At 37.2% G+C, this 24,858-nt stretch overlaps 2 protein-coding genes and 1 long non-coding RNA gene across 7 annotated transcripts; 2 read left to right on the forward strand and 1 right to left on the reverse strand.

Annotated features, from left to right (window-relative positions):
* The first annotated feature begins 5,243 nt into the window (after positions 1–5,243).
* On the forward strand, positions 5,244–7,001 carry LOC124214694 (uncharacterized). Of its 2 annotated transcripts, none has more exons than XR_006882183.2 (3): positions 5,244–5,582; positions 5,823–6,059; positions 6,139–7,001. It is a non-coding gene; the product is annotated as an uncharacterized lncRNA (long non-coding RNA). The 2 variants fall into 2 exon arrangements; XR_006882182.2 differs by having other exon boundaries at positions 5,245–5,578.
* Positions 7,002–8,230: 1,229 nt separating this feature from the next.
* On the forward strand, positions 8,231–12,560 carry LOC124214055 (uridine 5'-monophosphate synthase-like). Its single transcript, XM_046616020.2, has 3 exons — positions 8,231–8,600; positions 9,022–9,502; positions 9,706–12,560. Exons 1-3 carry the CDS (start codon positions 8,460–8,462, stop codon positions 10,494–10,496), a joined length of 1,413 nt encoding a protein of 470 aa, XP_046471976.1. The 5' UTR covers positions 8,231–8,459; the 3' UTR covers positions 10,497–12,560.
* A 1,493-nt stretch (positions 12,561–14,053) lies between these two features.
* On the reverse strand, positions 14,054–23,643 carry STUB1 (STIP1 homology and U-box containing protein 1). Of its 4 annotated transcripts, none has more exons than XM_046616024.2 (4): positions 23,557–23,643; positions 22,460–22,658; positions 15,322–15,644; positions 14,054–14,428 (listed from the first exon to the last, which is right to left on the reverse strand). In XM_046616024.2, the coding sequence occupies exons 1-4, from the start codon at positions 23,557–23,559 to the stop codon at positions 14,186–14,188; spliced, it is 768 nt and encodes a 255-aa protein (XP_046471980.1). In that variant the 5' UTR covers positions 23,560–23,643; the 3' UTR covers positions 14,054–14,185. The 4 variants fall into 4 exon arrangements, with proteins under 4 accessions (XP_046471980.1, XP_046471978.1, XP_046471977.1 ...); XM_046616022.1 differs by lacking the exon at positions 23,557–23,643 and adding an exon at positions 23,504–23,539; XM_046616021.1 differs by lacking the exon at positions 23,557–23,643 and adding an exon at positions 23,267–23,537.
* Between the last annotated feature and the right edge of the window lie 1,215 nt (positions 23,644–24,858).

Genomic DNA, 24,858 nt, shown 5'->3' on the forward strand with positions numbered 1-24,858 from the left:
TTTCTTCTTCTCGGTTTAATTCGCTTATCCTCAACGTGCCAGCACCAAAAACGAAATTATTTTTTTTCGGCCAGGTTGAGATACATTTTATTTCAATCGTCGAAGGAATCAACGAATTGGTGCAATTCTTTCTGTTGATAAAGTTATCGTCGAGGCAAAACAAATCTTAAAGAAATATCGTAGAATTTTTTGCTGTCTCTCTCAATTTATAAACGTACACTGAGTATTTTTGTCTAGTTTCCAAAGGAACCGAAAAATGGGTCGTACAACTCGAACCGCATTGAAATGTTGCTTGTCTTTTTAACTTTATTCTTCCAGGCACATTCCAATGCATCATGTAAAAAGGATTAAACAAAATACAAAAATTTTATTCCTCCGCCAATTGGAAAATTTTATTCCTCCGCTATTAAACGAGGATTCCTAGACAAAACAAATAGTCATTTTCTCTCCGACACTGATGAACTCGTGAGTTTCAATGATTTTCGGCAATTTTGCCGAATATTCCTGCGTTTTAATGAAATAACCATTGTATTGGGAATTGCAGATTTTTACGGATTCGATGGAGCAACGCCGGCTCCATGAACAAGACATTTTATTGGTCGGCTCGGTCGTAACAGCTCCGAACTAGTTAGACCTGCTCCGTTTTTACGTATTTTGTGCGGTAATGTACAAGCTAATATCACGCAAGTCCGATAATATCGTATGAAACGCCAAGCGTGATATTTTCATCGGTTTTTGTTAATTTCACTTGCATCAATTCTTTGAATTCGTCGTTCATTACGTATATAAAATTGTTTGATTAGCAAAAGAGTGAGAGATTAATTGGCGGAACAACTAGTCGGAGCTTGAGAGAGCAAAGCTTAGAAGTTAGAAAAATCGAAGCAAAATTATCATGAATTCGAAAATTTGAATTATTTACTGACCATTTTTCAAATATAAAATTTTTCTTGCTCTCAATTATTTTGAAAAAATCACACCCCACAATATTCCGCGCATCGGGTATGCGATATCGACTGAGAGACTGGGTATACCAGAAAAATTGATCGACTTATTTATCGTGTCTTTGTGATAAAACAATTATTTCGCAAATTACTTCAACCTTATATACGCGTTTCCCAAATGATTTTCAGTTGATTCGGGGGAAAAAAATTGAATATCCAATCATTTTCTGCTAACTATAAGCTGAACAGATTTTTATTTGTTATTAACAAAATATAATGTCATAAATTATAATAATAGTGGCATTAAATTGCTTAAATAATTCCCTAAATATAACAACAATAAAAAATAATAATTGTTATATTTATCTGCTAACTATACGGAACTCGCTCGCTGCCCTCGATGACCGCGCGCAAGCTCATCAGTAGGGCGATTCTGTAACTCGTTATAAGAATAACGATTCGGAACGCTATCGTAACGATAACGAATTTCGCCGCGTGTAACGACAATCTCATAACGACGGTGCGATTCCGTAACTACGAATAGCGACACTTCGACGTTACAGAATGGGATAACGAATCGTCGTTATGGATACCGACAGGAAGTGACGTATTGTGACAAATCCTTAGTAAGTAACTAGAATTTTATCGAAACTCGCCTTAAAATAGCTGAAATTCGTGCCGCGGTGGCGCGCATGAAGGTTCAAATCGAGGCGCGCACAATCACTCAGTCACAGTCAGTGCAAATCCATCGTATAGTGAACATTGTAAATATAAATATCATCATTGTTATTATATCTTAACACCGTTTAATACTTTTAATAAATTTTAATACGAGTAAAAAAATTTATTTGCACTCATACTCTTAAAAGGAGCCCTTTGTCCACGTGTCGTGAATCCCCATGCAGCGTTTACTGCTTCTACGTTTTCCTCACTATTCTTTTTGCATGGACCACCATTGAGTTCTTCACGTAGAACCAATATTCTGAAGAGTAAAATTATATAACTACTCCCATTTTTTACTAAAAATCATAACTGTAGCTGTAATATTTTCAATACTTCAAGAAGTCTTTGAGTTTGTTAATTTCATGGAGGCAAAGCTATTTAAAAACAATACCACTTGAAAAAAAAATTGAGGTCTAGTTAAAAATAAAGATTTTTCGCGTTTTTATTTTTTGTTCGGGTTAAAAAAGGTGAATATTTTTTATAAAATAAAGTTATACTTTAAAAACACAATTGAATGTTTCTTTATGTACAATCAATTGTAAACATTATAGTTGAAGGAATGTAAATTCGAAAAATTGGTAATTTTGAAAAATTAACGACGGAGCCAGGAATCGAACCTGGCGTCTAGAGATGCTTGACCGGAGCCTTACTCCTATGAGCCTATGAGATTTTGATGAAATATCTTAATATATATAAATCTCGTGTCACGATGTTTGTCCTCAATGGACTCCTAAACCACTCCACCGATTATAATAAAATACGCACACCATGTGCAGTTCGATCCAACTTGAGAGATAGGATAGTTTAAATCTCAAATTATAGTCGCAATTATAATATATTGCTAATTATTTGTCTGTTGTTATTTGACAGTCACAATTATCTGTTAACTCCGAATGATTCTAACAGATGTCGATACCTTTCGACTGGGTTGAGTAAGTAATCAATAGATGGCGCTGCTATGGTAAATCTACGAACGTGTCATATAAGCTACACTAGCAACCCATCCCGGCTTCGCACGGGCATATAATAATATAATAAAAGAAAATACACAATGTTTACAGTGAGTTTCTAGAAAAATAACATTTATATTATTACTTAATATTATTATATGCCCGTGCGAAGCCGGGATGGGCTACTAGTATTTATATATTTATATATTAATTTATATATAATATATATTATAATAAATATAAACATATTCTAATAACGGCGAGTTCCACCCCTCCTGGAAAAAGTCACGTAGAGACCAACAATGATCCCTAGTATAAGGATCAACTTTCTTCTATTTAACTGGTACCAAGAACGGAGATAAGGGACTGCTGAATTAGCATCAGTAGCGCTCAGTCTGGAAATATCCCTCTTTTTAAGTTAAAATTATAATCAATAATCGCGCTAATTCGTCAAATTTGAGCATTTAGTTATTCTGTTAGCTGCAAAAGACTTACTATCTTCTACGTTTCCATCTTGTCTGTGCTTTACTAAATCTCATCATTTCGAGAATAGACATTTTTATGCCATTCCATCTTCCATAATTAAATTGAGTTCGGCCCTGATTCAACCGAATCAGGTAATTTTAAGTGCTAATAATAATAACTACATTAGCGTTTTAATAAATAATCGTTGGAATCATTTTTAACATGTATCAGAATGAGCAAATTGACACTTTCAACTATAGCTTTCAATAATAAGATATCATTCTGAATCTACTAAGACTAAGTGACCGACGTTCAACATCGTTCGATTGATCAACTCTTCCGAACTTGAGGTGAGGACCTGGTCCAGAATTCTACTGACGCAGACCGACACGATCCGACGCTCAGTACACTCTTACTCCCACGTAACAGCGGCTAGGTGGTGTAGTGGAGTAAGGCTCCGGTCAAGCATCTCTAGACGCCAGGTTCGATTCCTGGCTCCGTCGTTAATTTTTCGAAATCACCAATTTTTCAAATTTACATTCTTTCAACTATAATGTTTACAAATGATTGTACATAAAGAAATATTCAATTGTGTTTTCAAAGTATAACTTTATTTTATAAAAAATATTCACCTTTTTTAACCCGAACAAAAAATAAAAACGCGAAAAATCTTTATTCTAAACTAGACCTCAATTTTTTTTCAAGTGGTATTGTTTTTAAATAGCTTTGCCTCCATGAAATTAACAAACTCAAAGACTTCTTGAAGTATTGAAAATATTACAGCTACAGTTATGATTTTTAGTAAAAAATGGGAGTAGTTATATAATTTTACTCTTCAGAATATTGGTTCTACGTGAAGAACCCAATGGTGGTCCATGCAAAAAGAATAGTGAGGAAAACGTAGAAGCAGTAAACGCTGCATGGGGATTCACGACACGTGGTCAAAGGGCTCCTTTTAAGAGTATGAGTGCAAATAAATTTTTCTACTCGTATTAAAATTTATTAAAAGTATTAAACGGTGTTAAGATATAATAACAATGATGATATTTATATTTACAATGTTCACTATACGATGGATTTGCACTGATTGTGACTGAGTGATTGTGCGCGCCTCGATTTGAACCTTCATGCGCGCCACTGCGGCACGAATTTAAACTATTTTAAGGCGAGTTTCGATAAAATTCTAGTTACTTACTAAGGATTTGTCACAATACGTCACTTCCTGTCGGTATCCATAACGAGGATTCGTTATCCCATTCTGTAACGTCGAAGTGTCGCTATTCGTAGTTACGGAATCGCACCGTCGTTATAAGATTGTCGTTACACGCGGCGAAATTCGTTATCGTTACGATAGCGTTCCGAATCGTTATTCTCATAACGAGTTACAGAATCGCCCTACTGTGAGCGACAGAGATAGAAAAAATTTCTCTCTGTTGGCGCAATGGCGCTACAGCCTAACCGCCAAAAATAACGAAATTTAAGTTTCTGTAACTCAGCCCTACTAGATAGTTGCGACGCAGTGCCGAAACCGTAAACTACAAATTGATTCAATATGTGAGTCACTCCTAGCCTACCCCCACCACCAGAGTTGCAAGACCTGTATGTAAGACCGTGCGCCATCCAGTTTAATATACAGATCAGTGAGCTTAACCCACGGTCTTACATACAGGTCTGGCAACTCGGTCAAAACTTCAGTGGTGGGGGTGTTCTCTTATTGAAGCACCGATCGTTTCACCTAGTGACCACGAGTGTCGCTGCGATGGAGGGATGCAGGCCACGATGCAGGCTGTGTGAGAGAGACGGAAACAGGTTTAACCTGGTCTAAGACCACGGTCTTACCACGGAGTGGTAGGAAAGAGACAACACTCTGCGATAAAACTTATCCCCAGTTTTGAGGTAACGTAAGAGGAATTGTCTAAATGCGATTTGAGCGCCTCTTACGGAAAAAGTGAAATTTTCGCTATAACATGTAAACAAAAAGAAGGGTGGCAGTCGTAACCTATAAGCCTCCGGTTTATAAACATACCCCGTAAATTCGTAAAATACGCATCTGAAGTGACTAAAAAACAGTAAAAACCGAGTGATTGCTTTTCTAATCTCAACCGACATTAAATCCGGGGAAAAGGTTTGCAAACGGCGAATCATAAGATCACGGGAGCTTTCCAGTAGCGCGATTCTGTAACTCGTTATGCTGTCGTTATGGACTCATAACGACAAGTTTCGTTATGCTACCGACCGCGTCGCTATTATAACGACAAATGCGATTCTGTACACTATTCTTAGCGAGTTTTGTCGTTATTAGTAACGAAAAGTGTCGTTATGACGTCGTTACGGTGCGAGCGGATAGCGAGGCTCAGAGACCCCCTCGGTACGCTATAACGACCATTATAACGACACTTTGCACACGAGCTAGAGGAGTGGTGTGCGTTTCCCATATTTTTCTCGACTCCGAGAAAGTGCTCCGAAAGTGAAAAATAATTACGCCGTTTGAAATAACAAGTAAGTAAGTTGAATTTTGCAGTAATTAGGAATTATCAATGCAGATTGACTTCAGAAAAAACTGTAGAATAGATTTCATTATTTTCTAAAAAAGAATAACATAACCTATAAATTGTAGTGTTGCTCCGAAGAACCCACAAAGTTGCTTCCACAAATATAATTATTCATTAATTTCATTAATAATTCATTTCTACTATTAAGTCTATTATTTACGCTGTTTCTTTGATTATCTTCAATCTCAAAGGATCATGGCTATCGAATACCTTGCTTGGGATGTATTCGTTCTTGAGGAAAGATTACGTCGACTCGAACGTCGTGTGGAAAGAAGGCGACTGAGAGATGCTCAGAATCCTTTTCAGCTACCACGAGAAGAGTTTCTCAGCCTTTTTCGCCTGCCTCAAGAAGCTGTGATGAATCTTGGTTAACACCTTAAGCGCAGTCAAAGCGAAAATATTTTTCACTGTTCAGCAAAGCAGCATAGGTTCAGTTTGAGTTTTATATACATAATATGCATATTGTATTTAGTCTACTTTTTTCTAAATCAATATATTTTCCATCAGGTGATGCTGGATATCCGTTGGAGCCTTGGCTGTTAACACCTCTGGCCAATTTTCCTGAAGATACGCGACAACATCAATATACATAACAACTATGTAAGGCTAGAAGCGTCGTCGAGCGGTTTTTTGGAGTTTTTAAATCTGTTTGGAGATGCTTGTCATACCAGCGAGTCTTGATGTACGAACCAGCGTTCGCAGCGAAAATTGTTAATGCGTGTGCAGTACTGCACAACATGAGAGTGCAACTACGATTAAACAATGGAGATGACGAACAACTAGCACCGATAGCTCATCCCGTAGAGAATGATGTTGATCCGATGGATCAAGATGAAGAATACAACAGACGAGGACCACGCGCTTTGGCTCAACGAATTCAACAATAAATTATGAGAGAAAGATTTCCCAACTTCCATGATGCGGAAGAATAGAATACAGAATATGGAATGATGTTTATGGTTAAATTGCCAACAAGTATAATGTTTAAAGGTGATGAGAGAAATTAACGACAACAGAGTCAGGGCGGTGTTACGCTCCGACGTACCACCTTGGCGTACCTTTTTCAAAATTCCATGTTATTTCATTTCTTTAATATCTTCAATGCACAGATATTATTTCATCAAAATCTCATAGGCTCATAGGAGTAAGGCTCCGGTCAAGCAACTCTAGATGCCAGGTTCGATTCCTGGCTCCGTCGTTAATTTTTCAAAATCACCAATTTTTCGAATTTACATTCCTTCAACTATAATGTTTACAATTGATTGTACATAAAGAAATATTCAATTGTGTTTTTAAAGTATAACTTTATTTTATAAAAAATATTCACCTTTTTTAACCCGAACAAAAAACAAAAACGTGAAAAATCTTTATTCTAAACTAGACCTCAATTTTTTTTCAAGTGGTATTGTTTTTAAATAGCTTTGCCTCCATGAAATTAACAAACTCAAAGACTTCTTGAAATATTGAAAATATTACAGCTACAGTTATGATTTTTAGTAAAAAATGGGAGTAGTTATATAATTTGACTCTTCAGAATATTGGTTCTACGTGAAGAACCCAATGGTGGTCCATGCAAAAAGAATAGTGAGGAAGACGTAGAAGCAGTAAACGCTGCATGGGGATTCACGACACGTGGTCAAAGGGCTCCTTTTAAGAGTATGAGTGCAAATAAATTTTTTTACTCGTATTAAAATTTATTAAAAGTATTAAACGGTGTTAAGATATAATAACAATGGTGATATTTATATTAACAATGTTCACTATACGATGGATTTGCACTGACTGTGACTAAGTGATTGTGCGCGCCTCGATTTAAACGATTTAAACCTTCATGCGCGCCACCGCGGCACGAATTTCAGCTATTTTAGGACGAGTTTCGATAAAATTCTAGTTACTTACTAAGGATTTGTCACAATACGTCACTTCCTGTCGGTATCCATAACGACGATTCGTTATCCCATTCTGTAACGTCGAAGTGTCGCTATTCGTAGTTACGGAATCGCACCGTCGTTATGAGATTGTCGTTACACGCGGCGAAATTCGTTATCGTTACGATAGCGTTCCGAATCGTTATTCTCATAACGAGTTACAGAATCGCACTACAGCAAGGAGACACAGTGTGTCACTGTGTTACACGGTCGAACACCGTGCCTTGGTGCTTGTTGGAACGCTTCGAGGTTCTTAATTCAGTCATTAGAGTCCGCTCATGCATTAAACGAAAAATCTAAGATCATTGAGCGCTCCAGGACAAAAAAAAACATTTGTGAAATGCGTGTAGATTATCATTGCATTTAATAAATAAGTGTAAACAATACCATGCGTCGAAAATAAAATCTCTAACTAAAAAATTGGTAGCAATGAATCCGACACAGTGTCCAACCATGCTCTGCAGCTGTGTCCGACTGTGTCGTTCTGTGTCGTTGTTGGAAAGCACCATGTTCGACACAGTGTCGCTCTGTGTCGCTCTGTGTCGTTGCTGGAAAGCTCCCCATATGGGGAAGGGGGTGAGTGCGCTATACGGGCTTACACCGCAAGAGGCGCTTAAATCGCACCTTGACAATTCTTACGCTGTCCCAAAAACTGGGCGAGCTTTTGAGCCAAGTGCTGCTCGAGTGTTGTTCCTTCCTACTACTCCGTGGTCTCCGATTCATTGTCCCCAAGTGCACACACAAAAATACATACACTGTTGTCATTCGTCAAGTAGCACGTGTCAAGCAAACATTCGCGGCTTTCCGTGCAGTCTACTCTGTTTAATGTCAATTGCGTTGGATACAAGACGTCTAGTTGATTCCTTTGCGTTGATTTGAGTATTTTTTGACTCGACCATAATGGAAAATCGCTTGGCGGAATTAGCTGTGGAACTATTCGAGATCAACGCCGTGAAGTTTGGCAGCTTCGTAACAAAAGCCGGCCGGCCTACACCCGTCTGCTTTGATTTAAGAGTAATTATTTCACATCCGCGGTTGATGGTAGGTAACTTATATTTCGTTACTTCTGTTCCAATTATCAATTTTGTTTGAAAATAAATAAACAAAGGTCAAAATATACGCGAAGAAAACGTCATATAAAACGAATCAATGACTGCGGATTGCTGCACAGCGCAGTTTCATATGACTCTTTAAGTCCTGAAGTCTGCTAGAATCACGTGAAGCAGTTACAGCTATGAAGTCTCATAGCAGTAATGTATGTCCAACTTCCAGATGGGTTATCCCTCGAATGTGGCTGCATTTCAAAAAAATGTGCAAACTATGAGTTTCGACCACCGAATATCTATACCCAGTGCAACATTGAATGTTCTGTTGAAACTAACGTTTCTTTATCTTCTTACGCCACACTTCTTTAATTGACGAAACTAAATATCACTTGTTGACTAGTATCCAAAATTTGCAGAAGTCTGTGTCCACCTTACTGTGGACCCTGGCAGAAAATGGCAAAAGTGCATCACAAATTTGTGGTATGCCTTACACAGCGTTGCCAATTGCTGCTTTGATATCTGCACAATCAAACATACCTTTGCTAATAAGGAGGAAAGAGACTAAATCCTATAGGACAAAAAAAATAATTGAGGGCCAATTCAAAGAGGGCGAAAATTGCATCATAATTGAAGACATTGTGACGACTGGGAGTAGCGTTTTAGAGGCTGTAAAAGACCTAACCGATGTAGGGTTGAAGATTGAGGAAGCTGTCGTTATTCTGGATCGACAGCAGGGTGGTGATCACAATCTAAGTGCAGAGGGCATCCGAATGAGGAGCTTATATTCTCTGACTAGTTTAATGCAATACCTATTGAATGCAGGCAAAGTGACGTCAGCCATCGTCGAAGACGTCAATAATTATGTGGAACAAAGTAAAGATCAATTAAACAGCGAAGGTGAGTCGGTGTAATGGAAGAATTTAACCTGACCAAGGAAATTAGAAGTTAACGAACTAGAAATCATTCATATTCTGGGGGTTTTTTGATCAAATAGGGAAATAATCTTAGTATCCTTCAGACACGTTATCAAACTCCAAACATTTGGCTTTTTTTTTTAAGCACAGTAACTAAGACTAAAATATAATTTGATTTTCTCTTAGGAAACTCGGTGAGTCGATTAAGAATCGACTTCGCATCACGAGCAAAACTTGCCAAGAACCCAGCGGCAGCAAAACTGTTCAATATAATGTCGGCAAAGAAAAGTACTCTCTGTCTAGCAGTGGATTTGACAAAAGCTGATGAAGTTTTAGATTTGGCCGAACTAGCAGGACCGCACATAGCTGTTTTAAAAACTCATATTGATCTACTTGAAGATTTTACATCTGAGTTTATCGATAAGTTGAAACAGCTGTCCAAAGAGCACAACTTCTTGATAATGGAGGACAGAAAGTTTGCTGATATTGGTCACACGGTATCCTTGCAGTACAGAAATGGGGTTTATAAAATAGCAGAATGGGCAGATTTTGTTACTGCCCATACTGTTCCTGGATCGAGTATTGTTTCTGGTTTACAAGATGGACTGAAGGGGATTAAGGAAAGTCGCGGGATATTTTTAGTTGCAGAAATGTCTAGTGAAGGAGCCTTAACCATTGGAGAATATGTGAAACATTCTGTTCTTTTGTCTGAAACGTCAAACCTAGTAGCTGGTTTAGTGTGTCAGTACAATGTGTTCGATGATCCAGGTTTGATACAACTCACGCCAGGAATTAGATTGGAAAAGTCCCGTGATGATTTGGGACAGCAATACAAGACTCCTCAAATGGTGATCAATGCTGGGGCAGATTTAGCCGTTGTCGGTAGAGGTGTTACAGCCGCGCAGGACAAATTATCAGCCATCATTCAGTATAAAGAAAAACTATGGCAAGCCTACAGTGAAAGGATTAGTAATTGAAATGACACGTCAGTCTATTCGTTGTGATTAGAAGTGTGAAATACAAGTTGAAAAACTCATACTTGACTTGGATAAAGAGGTGATTTGTATTCAACAGGATTGGAAAAGCTAATAGTGTAATTATATGCGTCAATCAATGAAATATGTGATCATGTACAATTTACGGAAGTTATTTTTTACAGAGTAAATCAATGGAAGAAATCACTCGTGGAAAGTATTGGTCATGAACACTGTCATATACACAGGTCTGGGCACTCCAACCCCTTTCCTATATAACGCGGCGTGACCGTCTTGAAGCCTGTGTTTCTCAATTTGTGCACCAGGGATCGGAGCGCTGCAATCTCCGAGGCGGGTGTGCAACGAAGAGAGGAATATAGGGCAGCCGTCTCTCTCCGTGCGCTTGCGTGCCAAGGCCGTGTTCGAAAATTGACTGACAGCACTGTCAGCAATCTTTCATTTCTTTTGCGCTTCCAAGTTCGTGAACAGCTCTGACTCTGTCCTAGGGAATTTTCAGTACTGTCAGTCAATTTACGAACACGGCCTAAGTCGGCCTCTCCCTCATTAGCGCTAGCGGCAAAATTTCACAACATCGGCTTCATTTTCGTGCACGGTTTTACAGCCGGAGTGCCCAGACCTGTCTATAAGACCGTGGTCATGAAGTTACTCTGCTAATATGTCGCAAAACATTAGGATGAAAAACTTGAGTAGTTCACATTAATTATTCTAACAATAATACATAATGTTGAATAATGTTGAAAAAATTCACGATAGGATTTACAGTGCACCTCCTTCACATTACATTACAATTCTGCAGCATTATCTTAAATTCGACATAAAATTTTGCTGGATGTATGCAGTAATTTTGAGCTTTAATTGAAAAGTACATGTCTAAATTTACACCACATCGTTTACCACAGTTAGAAGCTAAAGTGAAATCACCTGTTTATAAACAACGAATCTCGGCGTATCTGAACCCAAGATACAATCAGTATGGTATAAGATTTCTTTTTTGCTTTTAAATTTTTTTTTACTTTTAAATCTCATTGTCATTATCATTGTTATTTTTACTATCCATTGTTACATTTTGTGCGCATATGAAATTGTTGAATACAATTTTTTTCATATCACTTATGGTATTCATTTACACAAGCTTTACAACTAATCAAACAAACCTGCCAAGAAAGTAGAATGTTAAGCGACTTGTTACCTTTGTAAGTACTTTCATATAATACTTGATATTCAACTTGAAAAACACTTTTTCGATATATTTTTGGGAAATACAAACGAAATAGAATAAGTAAACAGACAAGGACAAGGTTTGTTAGATGTATCATGACGTATCGTACCTATCTACGAGCAACAAGGTACAAATGAACAAGTTCATTGGGATAAGCAGAGACACGATTAAATGCTACAAAAATAAGTAAGTAGACAAAGCGTTATAACTATATTTGTTAAAACAGGGTTTATTCGCTTTTTGCAATCTGAAATTCCCTGACTTCCAGGTAATCCGGCCTGAATATAGGATTTTTCTAGCAACCTTTTAAGAAATATGCCGCTGATTACTGACAATTTTTTTACAGATTAATATTAATACCTTAAATATTACCTAGTAACTAACTGTTTGAATATCAATTTACAAACTACAGCCTGCAATTTTCCGTAAGAAAAAAACAGAAGTAGGTATGGTCTGTAATATTATACATAGAATTTATGAATTGGTGGTATGAAATAAAATTTCAAGTGCAATTATTTTTTTTCTTAAGATTGATAGTACTATACATAAGAACGAGTTTGTTTCTTCCACAGATTCAAAATTCCAGTCATTTTCGAAAATCCCAGACTTCTTTGACGTAAGAAATCCCTCGAGTTTTCCCGTTTTTCCCTGTATACGAACCCTGTGAAACATCGACCAAACAAGGATAAGGATATTTAAATTTCCTCGAATAAAATTTCTATTCTACTCGTAAATGTACGAATTGTTACATGCAAGTGTTTTTTTTTTCGTCAATTATATTTTATATTCATGTATGTAAATATCACCTTACCATAATAATATTATTTGCGTTTTTACTTTCAACCTTTGTTATTATAACTCAATGTCAATATTATTACCTTCGAAATAACACCCTTAAATACTAGCGTCCTAGATGGGTAGAATATAATTGGCCAAATGAGTTTTACTAAATAGTTCCATCACCTAGTATTTGCAAACCTGTATACAAAACCGTGAATAACCTGTCATCTAGAGAATTACCGTTTATTTGCCAGAATACTTTTTTCCGAAAAATTGAGATGGATGATGTGCGTGCAAGTCAGGCATGAATAATCGATATTGTGAAGAGTTATTGGTTCACAAATTGAATATGTAAGGCTGATTATTAGTATGTTTTTACTCTTGAGTGACTATATTGTCTATACCCAGAGAAAATAGTGAAACACAGCACATTGAGCAACCGACTGCTCATGCAAGAACTCTTTTGTCAGTTCATGCAGACTGGCATCTCAAGCTTTAGCTATCGAAAGTGGTTTATAGAGGCTTATGTAGGTGATGCACGTTCTTTTCGGTTTACAATAAGTACACCTTAAATATTTGATGTGGTGATTCGAAAATTCTTGGCAATAAGTTTTATTGTTAGCTGATTGATAATTGTTACTTGTCATAACATAATTTTAATTCGCCACTTGACGCGGAAGAGTTTGACATCTCATGATATGTTTCCAGTAAATTGGTTCATCCTGCCTTTTAAACTAAAGTATTCCTGCGGTCTCACCAACCAATGATGTTTCCTCTCGTTATATGCAAGAAGACATCATTGGGAACCCATGCACCAACGAGCTTGGAGTAGCTTAAATCAGGCTTAAATCTTCAATGAAAAATTTTTAAAAAGAACCATTTTTCTCCCTGCGAATTCAAATTGTTTATTGACAAATGTAAACAGCTTGTGATTACATTTTTGTCGAATAATCGTCGTATTCTGCACAAAAAATGCACTCAAACACATCTGAGAAACAAAATTTTTGCGAGCAATTTATATTTTTTGTAAACAATTTTCTGTACCTGATTGTGAGAATCAACTTTAAATGGGTTAAAATCAGGTTTCTTGATGCAAGGGCTTTCATCGATTTAGGTCGTTAAACATTGACACATTAGTTTTGAACGATTTGGAGAAGGTTTGGAAGGTGTTGTGATCAAAATTTCCCCACCAACCCCAATTAAAGACCACCTGATGGTCACATGTTGGTATAAGTGCATTACACAAAGCCGTAGTCATCTTCAGTGCTGTTAATTATGCATTGATAAGGGGCTATGTTTAATTTTCTGCGAAACTTGTAGCAATTCAAAGCTGTTGAAAACATACTGGAGGATATAAAATGTGTCACACGTCGAAATATAAAAGGTACGTAATTATTACAAATTCGATTAGTATGATTTGTGAAGATTTCAATAATAGCAATCACAGCATTGAATTTGCTGGAATGAGCAAAAAAAATATAGCCTATGATCTATGTAATAAATTCTTATAATAGTATAAACATATATTATATGAAACACCTTTGGATTAGAGAGTTCCGTATACTTGTGCTATAGTACAACTTGTAGTATAGTACAGCTGGTAATTACAGTGATATATTATAGAATAATGATATTACAAGTCCGTGAATATTTGTTAGATCTTGCACGACACTTAGTAATCCAGTGCCCATTCATTTTCTTGAAGAAATGCATCAACAACTTCCTTCATGGATAGGTTGGGTATGAGCTGATCTTGGGTCAGGCGAACTCGCGTCACAGGATCAAAATGACCCACCCTCTGCAAATGCTCCTCGATATCTTTTCGTTCATAGGTGATACCACTCGGCGTTATCACTGGTTCCTGAAGGATTTCGAAACTGATCTTGCCACAGAGGTAGTCTGGTACTTCCCGCACCTGTTTCCCAACAATCAGTGTGACTTTATCGACTAATGCAAGTGCAACATTTGTTTCAATACACGAACTTAAAAATAATCTGAAAATATTACACGGTGAAAATGAATTAAAATAAATATAAAATAATAAAATCTCAAAAGTAACGAAAAATCGAAGAGATCTGAGGGTAGGCAGGTCAAAATTTATTTTTGTTCAAAACAAATATGTAATGTTGCATGAGGAAATATCCTGAGAGTATACCACTCAAGATCTTCACAAGAAGGCCAGATTCAAACAAAATATGTCGAAATATTTTTTCAATTTATTTTTTTAAAAGGAATGTTATAAACAAACTCGCAAGCAGTTGCAAGAAAAAAAAATACCCAAGGTCGAAAACATTGCAAGACTAATATTTGATATATCATCATTCCAGCTCTTAAGGGCATGCAATAGTCGATGCCGAACTTTTACTATCGCAATCAATTGAAAATAAATTTGGGGGGGGGGGGGGGGGGGGGGTCCAAAGTTTGACGATATTCGACACTCATGGTCAGGCATAAAAGAATGGGGGTACGAAGATTTACACAAGGAGGAAACCGAAGATAGGGAATCCTATATATAGTGTGCTCTATATCATTCTATCTCTCCATAACTTCTTGGCCGATTTCAGGCGGTATTGCTCTATTTTTACTAAGTGAGATACTTTCCATCATTCCATTCCACCTCAGTAATTTACCGTTCTGGTTTAGATCGATTCCGTTCATTCGTTTATCAATGAAACGAAAAACTGTATTTAAAAGGCTGGTAAAGGACTATTGCATGCTCGTAATAACATTTCATATGTGGAACATACAATCACTACTATGTGAATCATTATACTGATAAAAAGTAAGCAATTTTATAGCGATACTAACTCTTCGTCGTTCATCCACTTTGGCGAATAAATCGTTCAGGTGAGCAATACAGTTGTCCCGATACTCTTCAACCTGTTCTTTCGTCGTTCCTGTTCTATCTGTTTCTTCCTCATTCTCTGTGCCTTCACTATCGTTGGCCTCAAGACTAGCAATGTTCCGGTCGGCATCCTGGATGATCAATTGATTAAGGTAAGATTGCAGTTCAATATCTTGCGCCACCCTTTGTTCTTCCCGCAATTGAAAACGCCGTTTTCTTGCCTGCCTCAGCATAGCTGTCACATCATCTCCATAATTCAACTTTTGTTCTTTGGCTAGATCCACCGCTAAACATGACACAACAATTGATGTTAGCCTTAGCATTTCTACAATGGTGTGAAGTATCATCGTGGAAAGAATACCAGGTGAGCCATTGCGCATGTCATCGATCCGGCCAGTGAGCGGTCAAATTGTTGAGCAAGAATGTAGCCAACGTTTTTAAAAATCATAGCATACACATAGCATATTTACATGCACTGAGTTACGTGCTATAAGTTACTAATTCTCGTAACTTGCGCTATTTGCCAAAAGGTAAACGGGTCGCATCTTTATGAGCACGGAGTCACGTGTCATGAGTCCGTGATAATCGGTAATACTCTCTACGGATCATGCCGTGCACCTCATTCAAGCAACCGAAGCTACAGCTTTCATTTCAGGTTGAGCACTGTATCCCGCCACGACCATCTAAAACGTCAAAATAAATAGTATTCGGATGACTATGGCAGGTTACGATGTTCAATCTGAACATAAGCTGTACTCTGATAGCTTGAATAAGGCACACGCATCGTTCTAAAGATAGCAAAACTCATAGCATATCCAGCTATTGGCTCAGTCATGTGGGATGCATAAACCGAGTCGAATTTGGACCACGAGGCTGAAGCTGGCAGCTGAAATTAGCAGCCAAACGTTCTAATGTTCACTCGAATAAAGTAGTGAAGTCCGAAAATCAAAATTTTTTAAAATACCTTGAACCCCCAATATTTTCACAGATTTATGAGTATAAGACTAAACTATATTTTTCTATTTCCAAAAAGTTGAACACGTTTCGCTGCTAACTCTGACTGCTAGTTTCAACTTCATATTTGGACCCCGTATTGTCATACCTGATATTCTTGTTACTATGATAAAGTATGTATATGTGCTGAAAGGTGAATGGGGAAAGTAACTGAGAGGCTAAAGTTAGTTACGTTAACGAAAAGAAAAATCTGGAAAAAAATTGTCCTAGTAAAAATTTTAGAACGACTTTCAAAAAGTCGGCTTTTCAAAATATCAATGTGTTTTGTTTATTATAATTTATTGAATTTCAAACAATCCTGAATGTGCGAGGTAACGATTGTTGCTAATCATGCATTGTGTAGTACTGTTACTATCTTCAACCTCATAAGTAACTGACTGCCAACACTTGCAGTGGCGAATCTGATCCTTAACTCTTTGACTTTTAACGATGTGATAAATCGCGTACCTACAACAAATTTCAGATAATTTGGCTAATTATAAAATGTTACTCAAAGTATAAAAATTAGAAGAATATTTTCGAGGTAGTGAGTTTGCATGAGTATTATCCTCTCCCGTTTTGGATGCATACCCTAAGGCCGAACAGGATGTAAGATGAACCAAAATCATCATTGCAGTCAAATATTCTGATACAAATAAAACTTTTAATAGATTTTTATCACTGGGATTTATAAGTCTGAAATGCAAGGTGCAAATGATTCCAAAGATGTGAACTGCTAAGGAATTTTAAAAAAAAACGGTTTCTGGCACAGACTCAAATGTCAAACAATACAGAAAAATAACCACTGTAGAATGAAGTTACGAAACAATGTATACAGAGTTAACATAAAAACGTATAATTGACTTTTGAAATGAAAAATATATCTCCCAAATTATTGGACACTCATGTAGTACTTCCATGTGAAGTAATTCCTTTTTGCTTAGTTATCAACATTTTAATATATTAAGACACAACGTAAGGATTTGGTCTAAAAAATACGTAAATTTTTAACATTTTGTTGACAGCGGTGTTAGAAGGACAAGGTCGGATTTTTACACACAGATAGTACAAGGTCTTACAGAGTTTCAGTGTTTTTTGTCGAAATATATGAATTGAAAATGGATTTATTGTTAATACAAAAAAAAAACATATTTGGCCTCGGTGTGGTCCAACAGCATGGACTATTGTAGCTGTTACAGTGATCAGAAATCAAAAAAACCGACGATGTACTTTTAGAAAAGCAATAAAACTGTAGAATGACCAAATATTGTGTAAGAAATTGTAAAATGGGAACAACATGGTGACCCAGTGAAAAAAAATTTTGGTTTTCGACAATAAAAACGACCCCAATAGTTTGTTAGTAACAAATGAATGAACATTTTGTAAGTCCAATCGGTCATTTTACAGAAAATGTTATAATCGTGGAACTGACCAAATTTGAAGTCAATCGGACAAATAAATTTCGAGATCTGATCCACGCCGTTGGACCACACGCCGTTGAATATCTTTTTTGTATTAACAATGAATCAGTTGTTAATTGATATTTTTTAATGTAATAAAACTGCAACTTAAAAGAAACTACAACATTATAATATCATACCATTATTGCAACATTGTGTGCTTTAAAACAGAATTTTTTCACGTGCAATATTTATGCAAATTTTAAGTATTTTAGTGAAAATATCACATGTACAGCGTAACTTTGTCCTACTTCAATCAGTAAATTGATTTTCGAAATTGGTTTAATGATAAGTAAAATTCATAATTTGAAAAGAAGCGAGAATTTAGAAAGCTACTACCATTTTTGAGGATAATATAATTATCTACACAATTATATCCATTTAATAGCGTACTTACGATTATTTATAAACAAGAAACTGGAATAAGTATGTATTTTCAACTTCCTACTTATCTTTTTCTAAGTTATAATAAACTCAAAAATGAAAAATACAGTTGTTACTAGATCTCCGCGTTTCAACATCTAATGAATTACCGGGCACAGGAAAACAAATTCGAACTCACTGGTGATGAGAGAAATTAACGACAACAGAGTCAGGGCGGCTAGGTGGTCTAGTGGAGTAAGGCTCCGGTCAAGCATCTCTAGACGCCAGGTTCGATTCCTGGCTCCGTCGTTAATTTTTCGAAATCACCAATTTTTCGAATTTAAATTGATTGACAAAATGATTCATTTTTGGATTGATGAAGAGTGTGCGTGCGTACGTATGCGTGTGTGAGTGTGTGTGAGAGAGAGAGAGAATAAAATAAATTGGAATAAAAAAATTGAAATAAAAATTTCGTTTGATGTTTTATAAGCTCAAAACATATCTGATCGTGAGTGAGGAATTCTGAGTTTGACCTGTCTAAGTCAGTGACATTAACCACTTGTTTTATAAATTATTTAAATGGAAAATAGTTACATAATGTGAGGCACCTCCTACTCTTGAGCCGAGCATCCAGTACCTTGGGCGGATGTTTTGTACATCACTTTTAAAATTACAAAGGCACTCAATAAACTAGTCTGAGAGTAGTCATCCAGATTCGAATTGTAAGCAGAAACCAATAACTAACATGAGGTACAAATTATTCAAGAATATATCTTATGTACAGGACAATGCAAAAAACTGCATCATATCACGTACATTGGGAAAGAACTCAAGTACAGTGACACAAGTATAAAAGTATAAAACATATGTAGGTCAATGATGTAAGAGAAATATGCTCAGAGACTGAGAAAATGACAGTGACACTGACAAGCGCACCAGACAAGGCGTTGGAAGAGGCAATACTAACTCGAAAATAATAAAGCATACATGGTACAAATGATCAAAAGCCTAGATAGTGTGCAGCAAATAGAAGAAGCTGTCATTGTAGGCATCAACGAAAACAAAGTGATGAAGATCTCGCTTAATGCTATAAAAGAATCCACCATGAAATTTTATTGTGACAAAATTGATGATTTCCTGTAGAAAATAACAGATTATGGTAACGCAAATAAAATTTTTTAACCAATGATCACAAAGCTTAAGAAGTGACATGTATAAACAACAAAAAGATGCGAGATGCTCATTGCTAAAGTAAAATGTATAAAAAATAACGAGATCAAAATAGTCAGTATACCAGTCGCTAAATTACAACTTGAGAAGAGTAATTTGCAACATTGCCAAAGCAATCCAGGCAAAGAATGTCAACACAAACATCGTCAATATGTAGTAGTCGGAGAGCTGGTGAATCAGAGCTACAAAAAAAATTTAGAAAATTTGAAAAAATGTATGCAGCTGAATCTCGGTGTATATGTTAACAATCCTTAGTCAGTTAGCGAGATTATAGGATACCTGACCATGGTTATCTAGTGAATATGCAAAAATGATCGGTCCAGTGCAAAATCCGAGGAGAGGCTGAAAATTGGTATACTGGTGTATTGAAACATCACGCATGCACATACACTATTTAGTTCGTTTGATGCCAGGATAGGGCTTAGTCAGTCAGCATTTTGATGATGTGCGAAAGCAGACAACGTGCCAGGTATTCGTGTTGTAAGATTTCCTTGTAATATTTATTTTTAGTACAGTGGTATCTACAAGACATTAAATGAACAAAATCTTACTCACAAAATTATAACGAATGCGACGAAGTAACCTAAGCGTTGGTGGTTATAAAGAGCAGTCAAGGTAAGTTCTGCTACTTCAAACAGTCTGGTTCTACTGCAGTTAATCTAAACTCTATTCACACAAAATGCATATTATTTCTATAACAATTATACTGAAGCCTAAGATGTCTCGTTTTTTGGTTATCGTTCAGTAAAATCGGTACCGTTGTTTAAAGAGAAAGAATTAAAGAGAGAGAGAGAGGTGTAAATGTATCGCAGCCGCCTTGAATGGTTTTTAAATTGATAAATGGATTTTCAATATTCTTAAAATTCTTTATATATTTATTGACCGTTATTACTAATACCGCTCGTTACACCAAACTACTTATACTGCTTCTGTAAGTATTAAATTACTTTGGGTAAACGCCCGGGGGAATGTGAGCATGTTCCATGCCTTGCACTGTAACCTGTATGCATGCTACCTAGGGTGTAGCCTATTTTCGGGCATCATCAAAATGCTGACTGAATAGGTCGGGTCCCGGAATTAGAGTGACTAACAAGTGGATGTGTATCCCTAATGCTTCAATACACCAGTATACAAATTTTCAGCTTTTCCTAAGATTTTGCACGCTACTCATCATTTTTACATATTCAGTAGGTGTCCCAGAACATCGCTGACTGACCGAGGATTCTTTAAACTACATGAATTTATTCAGATTTTCTCAATTTTTTGTAGCCTTGAGCCACCAGCTAGCGGACTATATAAATCTGCAAAAACAGCGAGATCTGGGAAGGAAGGAAGATTACTGAAACATGGTGCTTGAGCATGGATACACATCAGCGGTTATTACACCAATACACGAGACTGAAACAAGCAGTACATGTATAGATCACATATACAGGGTGAGTCAGTTAAAACGGCCAGAATGGGAGGAGCTCAGTTGACAGATCAGGCCGTACCTCTTAGCCAACTTGGAGCGAATCAATTGAAACACCGAGAATGGGAGGAGCTTTGTTGACGGATTAGGCCGTAGCCCGCGTGTTGATATCAAAGTAAAGTTTGCAGTCTGCGTACAGGTATTCAGTGGTAATACGAAATAAAGTAACGATATGACAACAAGTGAGGGATAATAATAAGAGTTTATTGCCTCACTTGTACAGGTATTCAGTGGTAATACGAAATAAAGTCACGATATGACAACAAGTGGCGGATCATAATAAGAGTTTATTCCCTCACTTGGTGTCATATCGTGACTTTATTTCGTATTACCACTGAATACCTGTACGCAGACTGCAAACTTTACTTTGATATCAACACGCGGGCTATGGCCTAATCCGTCAACAAAGCTCCTCCCATTCTCGGTATTTCAATTGACTCGCTCCAGATTCGCTAAGGGGTATGGCCTGATCCGTCAACTGAGCTCCTCCCATTCTGGCCGTTTTAACTGACTCACCCTGTATGTTAAAAGAGACAATACCAAAGAAATAACAGCAGCAGTATTACCAACGAAGATTGAGTCCCATAGAAGCGTACGGCCTGCAGGCTATTTGAAGCAAGAAAAGTTGGAGTGCTCGGACGAGCTATCCCCCAACAGCTAGGTGTCGCTAGTGGCGCCTTTGCTTGTGTGGCTCACGTACAGCGCTCTATACTAATGCGAACAGTGTCGGTGTGTTGGCTCCGACTGGCGAGTTGGGGTGATCGTGCTAACTCTCTACTGTCGACCGACGGTAGAGCCATCTTACGGATTTACGAGTCGCGGAAAGTTTTGCTTCAAGCGGCCCATAAGCCGTACGCTTCCATGTGACTCGATCTTCGTTGGTATTGCAGACGATGACCACGGATCACTACACGACCATAATCAAGATTGCAAATGATATGATGAAGTAACTTTATTATGGACTCATACAACCTATGATATAATATCGAACAACAGTCTGGGAAATTGTGTAAAAAATAAGCCATTGACCATCTGTAAGTGGTCCAAGATCTACAGAAAATAGCAAACATCCCAAACATCAGGTAGACATATCTAGCAAACATAATGATAAGGCTCAAAAAAAATCGACTGAAAACTGAGGAAAGAAAAGTACAGTAGGAATATATAACTCGGGCTAGCGTACAAGGAAATCTTGTACATCAAAGGGTTGACACAACCAGAACACATTGCCGTAAAAAAAGGATTGCAGTAATTTTTTTTTTCAGTTTTTATAAGGAGGATGAAGGAACAGAACGGAATATTTATTATGAGATTAAGTTTTTTAAAATAGTTTCAGTAAACAGGCTTCCGAATAGCTAATTGACTCTGCAAGTTAATTTACTGTGCAAGATTCGGGATGTACAATTACCTACATGTATAATAGGTCGATTTCTGTATAACAGTCATGAATCTTTAGGGATAAAAATTACGCATGGCTCAAGAGTTCATTTACACGCTAGTCAATTGTACTTAGTCTTCAATTCAACAATCATAATTTAAATATTCTTAGGGTACATAATTTTGAAAACGAATATGAGCTGTTACCTCTCTGAAGATGCTTGACAGCTTCGTCAAATAGTTCCAGTTCAAGAAGTGCTTGGCCTAGGAAAAAATGACCCTTGACTAGACAGGGATCTATATCAAGAGCTCTTCGACAGTCTTGGCAGGACGAGTCCCATCGTTTGAGTTTGAGGTGGCACAAGGCACGATTTGTGAAATATGTAGCTTGAGTTGGATTTTTGATCTATAACAAAATATAGTGAATAATTGTCTTTGAGCACTGATGTGAACCTTCATTCAGGTGGAGACTCGAGTCGAAAACTGAACCAATGGTCACGATAAAATGTTAGCATTTGTGGTGACTATTGTACACCTCTATGTTTTGGAAGAATCCTCTGCACATCACGCAGCACAAAGCGCACAATTAACTGTGGCATAAGAACTTCGTCATCCACTTGATCTTAAATCAGGTTATTCCACTAATACAAAACTGCACATGTATTCAAAAGTCACAAGGTTCAAGTTTGCAACATTAAAATAAAACCCTGAACAAAAAATCACTCTTATGATCAGAATGATTTTATGGTAGCTAAATTTGCAAAATATGAACACGTTCCGCTTCATTATGGTATATCTAATGTTAGACAATTCTAGAGCAACAGAATAATAATTTTTTCTCCAATTGTATTATTATATCAATGCTATGAACACCAGTTCATCAAAAGTTAGTCATATATAGTTATCATCAGCTGGTGTGTGTGGGATCCTTCTAAATATGAAGGCGTACGAAAATACGTACACGTGATATAATAATCCAATATCTCTTGCTTTTAGTCATCGAACAATACCTACGATTGCTTTTGTATAACAACTGGCTGCATCCTCATATTTGTGCAAATTGAACAAGCGGTTCCCCTGTTCTTTCAACTCCTTATCAGAAAGGTTAGTTGTTGAATACATCTTACTCATGTCGCTCGATATGTCAGAAATAGGGCAGATGCTCAATTTTTAATATACTATAGTGCTATGCGCGGTTCTTTTAAGGGAAATAAAACTGGATTTGAATTAAATCTGTCATTGTTGTATAACCTCAAGTACGTTCGCTTCCATTTTGGTTATCCATACAAACCACGGTAACAAACCATAAGTCACGGCCATCAGCATTATCAGCTCCACCCAGCCGCCGTTGCTTAAGGGTGCTTATTTCATGAGCAGTAAAAAGCAGCAGTGGTTTAGTAACTTACAAGTTTTCACTAGCGTCAGTCTGGTAAGTTTACGCAGCAGCAGCGCTGCTCATGAAGTAGATCGTGGCTTCTTGTGATCTTATGGCTTGTCGCTCGAAAAACTAGGTTTGTTCGTGCTAGCTACACTCTACACTCGCGAATGTAAAAAGAACTAGGGTAGTGTACTAGGGATTGCTGGGGAGTGTACGTCGGCTTCTCGAGTGTAGTTAGGATAGCGCGAACGCAATAGTGTAGAAGGTGCAGAAAAGTGGGGACAAGAAAATGGCGCACGTTACGTACAGTCGTTTTTTTCCTTGAAACACTTATTAATACAACAAATTAATATATAAGATAAAACATTTTTGGAATTTGTTGACGAAATCTTTCATACCTTATGTTTTAAGTACACCGTTATCAAATTGAACGTTGTTTTTTAAGTAAAATACTGTACTGCTTTGTTCTGATTTGTAGTGAGGTTATGGGTTTGTTGTCACTCGTGAGTTTTAAGATACATATCGCATCACAGTTCACTAACGTGGTGGAAAAACCTGTAGCATTCATGGTAATTGAACCATTCACACTTTTTACACAAAGGCCGTGTTCGAAAATTGACTGACAGTACTGTCAGCAATCTTTTATCTCTTTTGCACTGCCGAGTTCATGGACCGCTCTGTCTCTGTCCTAGGGAATTTTTAGTACTGGCAGTCAATTTACGAACATGGCCAAAGTGTAACGAAAGTCTAGTGACATTTGTAAAACGAACAGCGCCATCCGACGTCACGTCCGCTAAAACGAACGCGCAAGTGTACACTCCCCACGTAAGTGTAGAAAGTGTAGCTAGCACGAACAAACCTACTGAACTGCGAGCAACAGAAACTTGCGTCTGAAGTGATAGGGGAAAACTGCTGCTGCTGCTTTTTACTGCTCATGCAATAGCACCCTAACAGTGCGTTTCCAAATTAGATCTCAGCGTTTTCAGCAATCTTTTATCTCTTTTCTGCCAAGTTCGCGACTAACTCTGCTCTTACGTATATATACATGATAAAAAAAGATGATGGGTGACGGCAGGTAGCAGTTTCCAAAAATTCCAGAAGTTAGTCCAGTTAGTCATTGGGATTCGTTGACAAAAATACAGTGGGTACTTTCCATTTACTAACACAAGTCGACTTGTGTCGCCTAAAGTGCTTTCCATTTAATTTGTGTCGCCGCGTGTTAGCGACA

Source organism: Neodiprion pinetum, chromosome 3 (genome assembly GCF_021155775.2).
Source record: "Neodiprion pinetum isolate iyNeoPine1 chromosome 3, iyNeoPine1.2, whole genome shotgun sequence".
Taxonomy (NCBI): Eukaryota; Metazoa; Arthropoda; class Insecta; order Hymenoptera; family Diprionidae; genus Neodiprion; species Neodiprion pinetum.

Excerpts from the sequence above, each read along its gene's own strand:
- LOC124214055 (XM_046616020.2), top strand. The coding sequence starts at position 8,460 with ATGGAAAATCGCTTGGCGGAATTAGCTGTGGAACTATTCGAGATCAAC. Across the intron at positions 8,601-9,021 it reads TTTCACATCCGCGGTTGATG|AAGTCTGTGTCCACCTTACT; the intron begins GTAGGTAACTTA and ends CAAAATTTGCAG. Across the intron at positions 9,503-9,705 it reads AGATCAATTAAACAGCGAAG|GAAACTCGGTGAGTCGATTA; the intron begins GTGAGTCGGTGT and ends ATTTTCTCTTAG.
- STUB1 (XM_046616021.1), bottom strand. The coding sequence starts at position 23,383 with ATGAGTAAGATGTATTCAACAACTAACCTTTCTGATAAGGAGTTGAAA. Across the intron at positions 22,659-23,266 it reads GTTGTTATACAAAAGCAATC|ATCAAAAATCCAACTCAAGC; the intron begins GTAGGTATTGTT and ends ATTTTGTTATAG. Across the intron at positions 15,645-22,459 it reads TGTCAAGCATCTTCAGAGAG|CGGTGGATCTAGCCAAAGAA; the intron begins GTAACAGCTCAT and ends TGTCATGTTTAG.